This window comes from Micromesistius poutassou, assembly GCF_964030765.1.
Source record: "Micromesistius poutassou genome assembly, chromosome: 17".
Lineage (NCBI taxonomy): Eukaryota > Metazoa > Chordata > Actinopteri > Gadiformes > Gadidae > Micromesistius > Micromesistius poutassou.
This window is the reverse complement of record NC_140287.1, coordinates 1,679,858-1,692,959: the sequence shown is the minus strand read 5'-3', so window position 1 is coordinate 1,692,959 and position 13,102 is coordinate 1,679,858. Positions and strand designations below refer to the sequence as shown.

The 13,102-nt window shown below is 41.9% G+C and overlaps 1 protein-coding gene across 1 annotated transcript; it reads right to left on the bottom strand.

Annotated features, from left to right (window-relative positions):
• Nucleotides 1–1,033: 1,033 nt before the first annotated feature.
• On the bottom strand, nucleotides 1,034–12,184 carry gabra2a (gamma-aminobutyric acid type A receptor subunit alpha2a; the record flags this gene model as incomplete). The annotated part of the gene is made up of 9 exons (XM_084481663.1): nucleotides 1,034–1,342; nucleotides 1,828–2,030; nucleotides 3,915–4,067; nucleotides 4,286–4,429; nucleotides 4,918–5,000; nucleotides 6,461–6,681; nucleotides 9,962–10,029; nucleotides 11,598–11,713; nucleotides 12,129–12,184. 9 exons carry the CDS (start codon nucleotides 12,182–12,184, stop codon nucleotides 1,034–1,036), a joined length of 1,353 nt encoding a protein of 450 aa, XP_084337789.1.
• Between the last annotated feature and the right edge of the window lie 918 nt (nucleotides 12,185–13,102).

The following is a 13,102-nucleotide window of genomic DNA, read 5'->3' as shown; positions in this document are numbered from 1 at the left end:
TCTTGGAAGATGATTAGGGTCAGTTAAATTAAAAAATATATTGAATACAGTATCAATAATGAGAATATAATAATTAGTTAATTAGCATAATGAGTGTCCATAGCTACAATACATAAATGAACCAGGAAGCATTTGTAATATAAATACACCAATTTAAGACATTACGACATGTTTCAAGGCAAAACAAAGGTAACAGCATGCAGGCCAAAGAAAATGTTTAATGCTATGACATATACACGGCTTGTGTGTCTGTGTGGAATCCAAAATTTGGCACAGCAGAAATATTGGGGTTTTCTGAATATTCATTTCATACAAATATTTTAAATATATTATAAAATAGCTGGTGTTCCTCATAACTGTGAGCATGGCTGGTATTTAATATCTATAAAATATTTGATATATTATTATTGCTCTGCCTAACCCTGCGGACACGACAAAGACAGGAGAGTGGAGAGAGAGCAGAGAGGAGCAACGCAGGCCTATTCAAATAAAAGCACAGCGCAGTACATTCTGCCGGAGCTCCGCCGTTTGGCTGACGGTTTGCTGATGTAGTTTATAATAACGCTACTTCTCTTTTGTTTTCGTGGAACCAGCAATATGTGTTTCTCCCTATTAACGTCTATTTCCACATTTATTCAAATACATACAATACATAGTTTTGCTGCCTCAACAAATACAAATACTGGTCTCTCTGCACATCCCTAGTGTATATGAGTTGAATCCTGCAATTGTAACAAAGTCATGTTTTGTGTTCTTTAATTTTTTGCTTTGCAGCCATATTTCTTTGACAAGTAATTGGGTTGACTGGTTTGCACCGCCCCTCCCTCGCAATGGGGAGAAACCTATTGAGAAATAATCCTCAATTATTTAAGGTGACCTCAAAACTTCCTGACGCTAACAACACATTTACAAATAGCGTACATTATACCCGTATCTCTGCCACTTTCCAAAGTAGCCTCACCACCAGGACAGGACAGCAATGGATCTGATGTCAGGTCGTTCTCTTCTAGCCTTGATACATGCTTGGTGGGACTCATGAGGAAGGCTCCTTGTCTTTGATAGCCGGGTCTCTGTTGAGATACGTTGTCCAGTACACCATGTTGAAGCCCCAGAACAGAACTGGGAACAGGATGCGGGACATGCGGTCGATCCTGCTGACACTGTTGAAGGTCTTCTTGCTGTGCTCGGGCGGGGTCCGGGCCCCCGCGGCGAGGGGCTCTGCGGCGGCGGCGGCCCTGGAGACGGTGGGCAGTGGGGAGCCCCTGGGGTTGTGGGGGGAGTAGCTGGCCACAGCCAGAGCATAAGCCTTGTTCTTCTTCACGGCGGCGGCAGCTTCCTTCTTCTGTGAACGGAACATGAAAACAAAAACAAAGGAAGTGACGCGCACAAAGGTTCATTTCTTTGAGGATCCTTTGGGGTCAGAAAATACTTCCTTTTAAAAGAAAATTGAACAATAGAAGCATTGTAAAAGGTTTCTGGCTGAATAGACCCTTCTCACAGAGGTGTCGTCGCAGAACAAGCACAGGTGTATTTCTATAGATCTGCAGCTGTACCAGTCGAGGGGTAGTGACCATAGTTGTCCGGGCCGTGTGTCTGTACATAAGAGCATCAGATCCATGAGTGTTTGATGATGAACAACATGACACCTCTGTGAGGAGGCTCTGAACAGCACTAGGTTCACATCCTCGTTTCGCCCCTGCAGACGCGTGCTCAGTGTTTGACGTCCGCTCCCAGAGCTCTGGTGAATATGTTTGCGTTGCTATGGGTTTTGAGAGTGCTGTCCATGACGCTGTGACGCGTCTGTGCTGCTTGAGTGATGCGGTGTACCTTATCATTCACCACGCTCTTCCCATCCCAAGCCCAGCTGCGCTTGGTGAAGTAGTTCACGGTGGCAAATTCAATGAGCGCAGAGAAGACAAAGGCATAGCAGACGGCCATGAACCAGTCCATGGCCGTGGCATAGGCCACCTTTGGAAGTGAATTGCGGGCACTGATGCTCAATGTTGTCATGGTGAGCACTGTGGTGACACCTGTTCAGAAGAGATGGAAATAGAAAATATTATCAAGTTTATTCTCTATTATTATCTCAATAATACGTTTTCTATACCTTTTTAATGTGAGCTGATAAACAACAGTCACTGAGACATACAGACACTCTATAATACAGATTTGCAATTTACAATTGAATGGACGGGTGATATTAGCATGTTGATGTCTGACTATGTCTACTACTAATACATGTCTTTATTTTTTTTGATAAATTGTATTTGCTCAGTTAAAAATACTATATGTTCTCCATTTTTTTTGTATCATGCTTCAAGTATGAGGCAAAAATAATTCACACTTCAAGTGCTTTGGGCTCAAGCAGCTTATCTCTTTGATGTTTGACCGCTTTGATCCACAAAGCGCTTTAGGGTAAATATATTAATTTAAATAAATTGCGGTGGCATTTGTTCGGTAGAAGGCAGAAGGCAATTCACCTGCCAGTTAACAACTCACTATGGGGCCTTTTAGAGACACAGCCGATGGAATCGAGGCCCAGGGTTCAAGTCTTTCACACAACACTGCTACAGCACAGAGAACTGGAGTTACTGTCACTACACTGCTACAGCACTGAGAGAACTGGAGTTACTGTCACTACACTGCTACAGCACAGAGAACTGGAGTTACTGTCACTACACTGCTACAGCACTGAGAGAACTGGAGTTACTGTCACTACACTGCTACAGCACAGAGAACTGGAGTTACTGTCACTACACTGCTACAGCACAGAGAACTGGAGTTACTGTCACTACACTGCTACAGCACTGAGAACTGGAGTTACTGTCACTACACTGCTACAGCACAGAGAACTGGAGTTACTGTCACTACACTGCTACAGCACAGAGAACTGGAGTTACTGTCACTACACTGCTACAGCACTGAGAACTGGAGTTACTGTCACTACACTGCTACAGCACAGAGAACTGGAGTTACTGTCACTACACTGCTACAGCACAGAGAGAACTGGAGTTACTGTCACTACACTGCTACAGCACAGAGAACTGGAGTTACTGTCACTACACTGCTACAGCACAGAGAGAACTGGAGTTACTGTCACTACACTGCTACAGCACTGAGAGAACTGGAGTTACTGTCACTACACTGCTACAGCACAGAGAACTGGAGTTACTGTCACTACACTGCTACAGCACAGAGAACTGGAGTTACTGTCACTACACTGCTACAGCGCTGAGAGAACTGGAGTTACTGTCACTACACTGCTACAGCACAGAGAACTGGAGTTACTGTCACTACACTGCTACAGCACTGAGAGAACTGGAGTTACTGTCACTACACTGCTACAGCACAGAGAACTGGAGTTACTGTCACTACACTGCTACAGCACTGAGAACTGGAGTTACTGTCACTACATTGCTACAGCACAGAGAACTGGAATAAATGTCACTAGAAGAGGATAAGAAAACACCATGGCAAAAGAAGTGCACCGCTGCAGTGAAAACTAAGTAGTAAAGTAGCACAATAAAAGGATAAATGGAATATCTCACTGATGACAGAATGACTTTGCTCTCCGATATAGAAATTGAAATAGTTGGTTAGCTTTGTAACCTGCCCCCAAACCATGGCAACGCATGAGAGAGGCATAGAGAGCAATGCTGGTATAAACAGACTGGCGACAGAAGAACTACCCAGCAGCCTTCAGAGTCACACAGAACCTTTATCTTTTTTTGGAGTATGGATGCGAATTATAGAAAGCTAAATTAGGAACATTTGTGATTTGTCATAAAGGGATTTGACGGAGAAACTGGAAGCCACTATTCTTTTAAGAAAACAGTGTTGCAGTGTCACAAAATAAGAATGATTGTTTATGTAAAAATAGCACTTCCACGGTTCCAAAGAGCAGTTCTTCTTACCAAAGACAGTTCTGGCCGGTACAGACTCCCTGTTGAGCCAGAAGGAGACCTGGGAGAGGATCACCGTCATGATACAAGGCAGATATGTTTGGATCACAAAGTAGCCGATCTTTCTTTTTAAATGGAAGTGGGCAGTCATGACAGTGTATTCACCTAAGGACAGGAAAAGAAAATAAGCAAAAGTGCCCCATGGATATTTACATCGATTAAAGAGCATAGACATATTTTATGTCGAATAAACAACCAATTTTTCAAGTGGAGCGATATCCATACACGGGAATCAACCCCTCTACAAACGACGGTGCCTGTGTGGAATAAGTGCAGAACAACGTCAAAAACACGGCAGTGGTTAGCAGAGCTGCGGTCCACACCAGTGCTGGACCTGATGGTCTCCTGCCCCACGGTCTGGCCCACCAGGTCGTACTGGTTGAGCCTGGATCCATCGGGGGCCACCTCCACGGACTCGGAGGCGTTCCGGGTCCAGAGGTACGTGACCTCTGCCCTGGTGTAGGCGTCTGGAACCCACAGGGCCCACATCGTCAGCTCATAGCAAACACTGTAGACAGCTCACTGCTCAATCCTCTTGTTGTAATATCTGGCTAAAGTACTGGTTGGACGATACGATGATGGTGGCAGTGTGTGTGTGTGGATGATGGGTGGTTGAAGCAGCCTCACCTGGCCGTCTGATTGGCCTCTGGGGGTGAGGCTGCACACCTGTTAAACCAGCTATCTCCACACACAAACCTTTGAAATAAACCAGATTTCTAACACCACCGCCCTGTGTCCTTGGTCTGGAGGAGCCAAAGAAGTCCCCTCGGTGGAGTATGATAGCCACCCAGGTGGAGTGTAGTAATGGACATTTGCTACAGTGATCAACTGTGATATTTAGTTTTTTCTCTTGTTGATTCATTTGCAGAGACAAATTAGCGTTGGAAAGGCAAAAGTACCACAGTATGAAAAGGTATGAGAAATGTATTGTTGCAAACGTTGAATCAAGACTTACAGCTGCCAAACTTGAGTGGACATGAGTGAGAGTCCATTGGGAAGTCTTCAAGGTGCATGGGACACTCGGCCTGTACAGTTAACCTAGTAGAAAACAAAACTTGGTGTGATCACATTCACAGAGATACGTATCTCTGTACCTCTGGATCCTAAAATGATCCCTTTAAACCACCACCACCCCCCCATAGCAAAGACATGTTAAGGCATTTCATTTGCTCTTTTAAAAACAATATGGTTCCCTTATATCTTTTTTTTTATATCGTATCGTTAAATAGGAGTAAAAGTAATTCACACTCCATGTTCTATGGGCTTAAGCGTCTTATTCCTTTAAAGGGGTGATATCATGCTTTTTTTCCCTTTGCTTTAGACTGTTGATGTATGTATATATGTTTTAAGGTCTGCTAATCTAGAAAAATCTAAGTCTGAGCAAGGGGGAGTATTCGCACCCACAATATGGGCAGGAAACAGCTTGTTGCGAGCTTGCTTTACTTGCGTAATAGTGTGACGTCAGACGGTGCAGTGGGCGGTGCTGAGGTGCAGAAGTCCCGCCTCCTGGCTACTCGCAATGTTTACAACTTCTCGGGGGTGGGAATTTGCCGACATGCGTGCAAAGTGCTACAGAGTGGGCGTGCTGACCAATCACAGCAGTCTGGGCTACTATAACCCTATTCTAGAAGTACTACCAAAGAAGTGACAAACACTTTACAAGCTGAAGAAGTTCTCAGGGATCAGGTTGATGTGGTCAAGGGTTTACGCTCCCTGGACCAACGGTCTGCTCAAGTGGTGGACCACCACAATCAAACGGTCTGCTCAAGTGGTGGACCACCACAATCAAACAGTCTGCTCAAGTGGTGGACCACCACAATCAATACGTCTGCTCAAGTGGTAGACCACCACAATCAACCAGTCTGCTCAAGTGGTGGACCACCACAATCAAACAGTCTGCTCAAGTGGTGGACCACCACAATCAAACGGTCTGCTCAAGTGGTGGACCACCACAATCAATACGTCTGCTCAAGTGGTGGACCACCACAATCAAACGGTCTGCTCAAGTGGTGGACCACCACAATCAAACAGTCTGCTCAAGTGGTGGACCACCACAATCAAAGCGTGATCCGTCTGCTCAGGCCCCAGGAGGAGGCTGGGATACGCTCTACGGTGCTCCCTATTCACCTGTGGCTCCTCTCCTAAACACACACAGGCGCACTTCATCAACCCAAATACGGCATCCCCAGCATGTCAAACAAAAGATCTGTTTTCACTAAATGAAAACAGATAAAACAAACAATTAACTCAAATAACCAAGCCAAAGTCATCTTGCACATTGACGGTGCCTACCTATCTCTATAAGAGCAAGTTTAGATGTTAGACCACTCACTTTTGACCAATCAGGGCATCTCTTATGTGATGGGTTCGAATCCATCTTGCCTGGCAATCACAGGATCGTGAATGCAACGCTTCTCAACGGCTCCAAATCTAGGGAGCCATTGAGAACTCTCCATCTCACCTGTCGCGGCTCTAACAGAGATCCAAAGGTGAGTCACCTCATGGTGTACAGCAGGGTCCCGTCCTCCATGATCCTCAGCAGCTTGTTGGGCATGGTCATGTTGTGGGCCACAGACTTCTTGCCGTTGTGGAAGAAGGTGTCCGGGGTCCAGATCTTGCTGGCCATCAGGTTGTTGAGGCGGAGGATGTCCATCGGCCCGTGGAACCGGAGCCTCTGGTCCTTCCAGCTCTGGCGGAAGAACACATCCACTGTGTACTCCTGGTCAGAACAGAGAGAAGAACACATCCACTGTGTACTCCTGGTCAGAACAGAGAGAAGAACACATCCACTGTGTACTCCTGGTCAGGACAGAAGAACACATCCACTGTGTACTCCTGGTCAGGACAGAAGAACACATCCACTGTGTACTCCTGGTCAGAACAGAGAGAAGAACACATCCACTGTGTACTCCTGGTCAGGACAGAGAGAAGAACACATCCACTGTGTACTCCTGGTCAGAAGAGAGAGAAGAACACATCTACTGTGTACTCCTGGTCAGAACAGAGAGAAGAACACATCCACTGTGTACTCCTGGTCAGGACAGAGAGAAGAACACATCCACTGTGTACTCCTGGTCAGAACAGAGAGAAGAACACATCCACTGTGTACTCCTGGTCAGAACAGAGAGAAGAACACATCCACTGTGTACTCCTGGTCAGAACAGAGAGAAGAACACATCTACTGTGTACTCCTGGTCAGAACAGAGAGAAGAACACATCCACTGTGTACTCCTAGTCAGGACGGAGAGTGAAAGTATCCTCATGATGAAACAAACAACTCCATCTAACAGATCTGATGTGTGCCGTTTCAGATTTATTTTAAATACTCACCATGCCCATCTTCAATTACCTGCTTTAGCTAATGCCTGTCTGCAATATGTGAATGCTAAAAATGTAATCGCTAATACAAATTATAAATATACAAGAGTGCATGTGTGTTTGTGTGTGTTTGTGTGTGTGTGTGTGTGTGTGTGTGTGTGTGTGTCCATCTGTGAGTGTGGCTACAACTCAGCTATTAAAATAGTGGAGAAGAAGGACACAGAAAAGGGTCCTCACACGAAAGGATGTGCGGCTACCTGCTAAAAGGTGCACCATCCATTATGCAGAGGTCCATCTATCTTTGTCCTTTCTATTCTTTGAAGGCTGGGTGGGTGGAACAACAGCACGAGACCTGACCCTGTTACGCCTCGCCCTTCGTTTCTGTATGGATTAATATTTGAGGGAGTGCAAAGTGCTGGGCTTAGAGAATGTTCTATGGAAAAGCTTTTATGGTGAGCTAAAGTAAACTGAGTAGAAGTGGAAATAGAAGATGGGTACCGGTATGGGTATGAAAAGCCATCTAAAGGAAAGATTGAACCAGAAATAGGATATGTATGTGCATGTGGTTTATGATGGCTACGGCTTTATTTGACTGAAACTGTGCATACATATACTGTATATCCACTGTGTGTGTGTGTGTGTGTGTGTGTGTGTGTGTGTGTGTGTGTGTGTGTGTGTGTGTGTGTGTGTGTGTGTGTGTGTGTGTGTGTGTGTGTGTGTGTGACATCACCCTTCTGAAATACAAGGTTTCAACGATGAACTAATCTAGCATGGCAGAACTACCATTTATTCAGGATTAAAGAAAGAGGTCTGGGTTTTTTTCAAACAGAATCAAGATATCATTTCTGAAACATCAATGGTTTTTGCATTGTACAAACCCAAATAGTAGAATGGAGGGCATATTTATGTTTAGCTGCGAAGTGCTAACTATGGAAGGAAATCTCTGCCCATAATGTTTTATGTTTTAAGAGCCATTGGATTTTGTATATGGAAATGTGAACACCATTGAATTCATGACATTGAAATATAATACTTAAATACAAGGTCATCTTTTAATTCACCTCTTTGAGATTCAAACAGCATTTCAAGTAAAACCATTTCAAAACACGATTTCAAACCAAATGTTTAAGTTGATTAATACAGATAAAAAAATTCAAGTTGCAGATATTGGCAATACGATATTCATGACTTATATTCAAGTGGGCAAAATATGGACTAGAAATTTCAAGCCATTAAAATGTGAGCAGCAGTAGCACCAAGGACAGGTCAGCCATGGACACTGAATGCATGTGAAATTGCATAAAAAACCCGTGACTGAAGCCCACCCGCCCCAGGGCCGCGACCGCACTATTTCAAACCCTGCTCTACGAGTAATAAATATTGAACTTTTAATTTTTAATTTATGTATCAGAATTAGAATTACTTTGCTTTCTTTATCATGTTTTTGCATTAGTACAACTTGAAATGTCATGATTCAATTTCAAAGAGGTGAATACATTTTTTAAATTCAGTTGAGTTTCTAATGTTGTTCATGTTAATTACTGTTTTAATGTATACATGATTTAAAAGAGTTAGGGTTAACCCTGATACTAACCCTAACCTCAACCCTAACCGTAAAACCAAACCCTAGAATCAAAAACAAACAACTAAACATTAGTTGTTTAGTACATTAGTACATTAGTACATTCAGGTGAATGATAACCCTTAAACCTAGCCCAAATAGGAACCCTTAAAACCAGTAACACTACAGCCTGGGGTCAGCGTTTCATTTGCTCTGCAGATAAGGACCGGCTCCCCTCACACACAGAGGGAGCTCAGGGTACGACCAGTGGAGCCATGGTGATGGTTATATATATATATATATATATATATATATATATATATATATTACTATAGAACAATAACTATAGAACAAACACTCAAATTACATTCTAACCCTGATTAAAATGAACGTTATGTAACTAGCAAAAAACGAGTAGTAATTACGAGTAGTAATATGATTAAAATCAAAGGGAATGTTTATGCAAGTGTCTTCATAATCCAGAGATACGTTCTATTCCAGCGGGAAAAAGGAGACAAGTGAGAGCTGAAGCTGGTAAAATTGTTAAGTCTTAAAATGGCAAGTAGACAAGTTATCGAGTTTTACTTTGTAAGGAAACCAACCATGTCGACACAACAATCTCGCTGTTGTTTCCACACAGTTTAAACTACTGACACGGTTGACACTAAAATAATAGAAAACACTGACATCAAAACCAAATCTTTGAACCAGAATCCAAATCCTAAAACATAACCAAAACCTGAAAAAATAACGCTAAAACCAAACCCTAGAACCCAAAACCAAAACCCTAAAACTGGATCAAATAGTAAACCCTGAGCCTCAAACCAAACCCTGAAACTGGATCAAATAGTAAACCCTGAGCCTCAAACCAAACCCTGAAACTGGATCAAATAGTAAACCCTGAGCCTCAAACCAAACCCTAAAGCCAACCCTACCTTACACTAGCCACAATACTAATGCTATACTAAAATGCTTATTACTGCATTAACTTAATGAATGGTTAATTATTGTACCCTTATTGTAAAGTGTACCATTTAGCTTCTTCCAAATACTGATTGCTGTAATAAAGCATAATACTTTGTGAACGATATCAAATGGAAAAGGCTTTAATGAGCCGTACCATGTCGGTGTCGGAGACCGGCCCAAAGCTGGTGACGTAGATGTTTGTCTTCACCTCGGTAACCCGGTCTATGAAACAACGAGGAAAATCACTGGGATCAAACGTATATTTTAGTCTAATGCATCATGAGAAGTATTTCAAATGTTTTAATAAAGAAGGTTAAGGTCAACATGTGTGATGTAAGATGTAATGAAAACTAACTTCATATTAAAAAGCTTTCACAGAATATAAGGATGGGGAAAAATAATTGGGATTAGTAAACAATACTACATAAACATTACTAACATTACGTAGTAAACAATACTACATAAACATTACTAACATTACGTAGTAAACAATACTACATAAACATTACTAACATTACGTAGTAAACAATACTACATAAACATTACTAACATTACGTAGTAAACAATACTACGTAAACATTAGTATCATTACGTAGTAAACAATACTACGTAAACATTAGTAACATTACGTAGTAAATAATATTACGTAAACATTAGTAACATTACATAGTAAACAATACTACATAAACATCAGTATCATTACATAGTAAACAATACTACGTAAACATTAGTATCATTACATAGTAAACAATACTACGTAAACATTAGTATCATTACATAGTAAACAAAACTATGTAAACATCAGTATCATTAGTAAACAATACTACGTAAACATTACTAACATTACGTAGTAAATAATATTCCGTAAACATTAGTAACATTACGTAGTAAATAATACTACGTAAACATTAGTAACATTTCGTAGTAAATAATATTACGTAAACATTAGTAACATTTCGTAGTAAATAATATTACGTAAACATTAGTAACATTACGTAGTAAATAATATTACGTAAACATTAGTATCGCCGAGTTGACTCAAAGAAACCTACTGAAATAACTACAGAGATCATATAGACCGTGTCTATATGATCATTTCTTATCAATAAGGACATCGCTTCCCCCAAGATGGCTTGAGGAATCCATCTGCCTTCAATAACAGATCACTCCTCAATGGTGGAGAAATATAGGATTAGAGGGAGCGGAGTGTTTTATGCTCTTTGATGCTCTCTCTATCTCTCTTCCCAACCCTTTGAAATCTCCCCTGCAGCAGGTTTAAGGACCTATACTTATTGTAATCTTTAATAAATCGTATTAGGAGAGGTGATGTAGTGAAATACTGCATATATACGTCCTAGACGTATGCGTCCTGGCTGACGTATGGTCCTCATGGGTAAATGTTTGGGTTAATTTTATCACTTCAGAGCACAATCTATTTTAACCCTCTAACGACAATGTGGCCACAGCTTCACCTCATTAACAATGATTAAAAAAGAGAGGTTCTTAATTTGAAACACATTCAAAGCATGTAGCTTCTGTCTTTCGATGGATAGAACGCCTTTGAATACATTTGTTTCATCACGGTTGTGTTAGTGTGAGATGAATGAATGAGATGAGCTGAATGAATGAGATGAGACTATGTGTTGAGCCTGACACTAAGACAGAAGTCACCCATTGAGCAATCCCACTCTGACCGGAAGTCACCGCAGGTTGAGGCGTTGACACTAGACGTGGTGAAAGGGTGATGAGACTCCAGACGAGTCACTGGACTGCAGGTCAGTGTTCCTCACCTCCCAGCCCGGGGCGGAGCCGGTTGTCATAGCCGTCCAACAAGCTGTCCAGGATTTTGGTAAAGGTCTTGATGTTGTTTTTGAAGACATTGGTTTTATTGGATTCTGCGTTCGATCTACACGAACAACAAAAAAATGCAAAAAGAGGCGACTTGACTTGATGTTTTGTTTTTCGAACATAAGTAAAATAATCGATTGTATTCTTTCCTTTCTGAAGAAAATAAACTAAAGTAAATAAGTATTTCACACCAAAAATAGCTATATTATCCATTGTATATTTAGCCCCATGCTTTAAAAATGTAAAAAAAATGTTTATGACGTGATAACTGGCAGAATGATAGATAATAAATATCCTTCACACTGTAAATACGATTGATTAACTATTAATTCCAATTAGTCAATGGCGTTATTATATACATATATATATATATATTATATATTATTAGCACTGAAAAATGGATTCTAAGGTCTTAAACCATCAGTGGGTATAAAGCATCTGCAGCAGATGTGCAGATCGAGGCTGATACTCACCGTGGTGTCAACACGGAGGAGAGAAGAGCCACTAGGAGGGACCAGTGCCGCCTCATGCTGGCAGTAATCCTCCACAGTCAGGACCGTCTCACTGCGGTGAGCAGAGCGTCATGATCATGTTTCCTCATTTGTCAACTAAGCAATAATCCGCAGCATGCAGAATCAGTTTATATTATTGAAATCCAAAATAAATTGCAATTAAAGTGAGCTGTTATGCAGGAGGTAAGTCGCCTCTTCCCGTTTATGATGAATAGGAACGTGTTCCTGATTAACTTGCTTTGTAGGTAAAGCTTGATGAAAAGCAATAGCGCTATATAATTGTTACATACCACAAAGATGTGCATCGTATCCTACAACGGATGCCAATGTTGGACCCTGCAGGTGATCCGAGGTGAGCAGGACTCAGATCCAATACACGTCTTATTAAAGGCATCCTTCTATAAGGAGTGTGCATGCGTCTCTCCAACACAATCCCCGTCCGCATATCCAAATGGTGCCAAAAGGATCTAGAGTAATATATGTGTTTGCAGATGTGCACAGAACGCAACTTTGGATGAACCTCTGTGGACCACTTGTGGCGCGTCTCTCCTGATATCGTCACCAGTGACGCGCGTCTCTCCTCATTCGGTCACCGGTGAAGGGAGATCCGTCGGCCCAGAGCGTCACACGTATGGCTGATTCGACCCGATTAAAAACACTGATGAATTCAGTTTATAAACGTGTGTCTTTGTAGGCTCACACATGGAAGGCACCAGCTGTTCTGTTCCCCCCCCCCCCCCCCTAACACCGTAAGATATAAGATCATGATCTAAATGTGCATTTCAAAACATGTTAGGCTACTGTATATCGTCATATAATCATAATATCAATTACCTGTCTTGTCAAGCAATACTGGAATGTGGAATCTGTAGGCTTAAACTAACAAAACAGCTTAAATTAAGAGCCAAGAGTCGAGTCCCTGGGCCGCTTTGAAG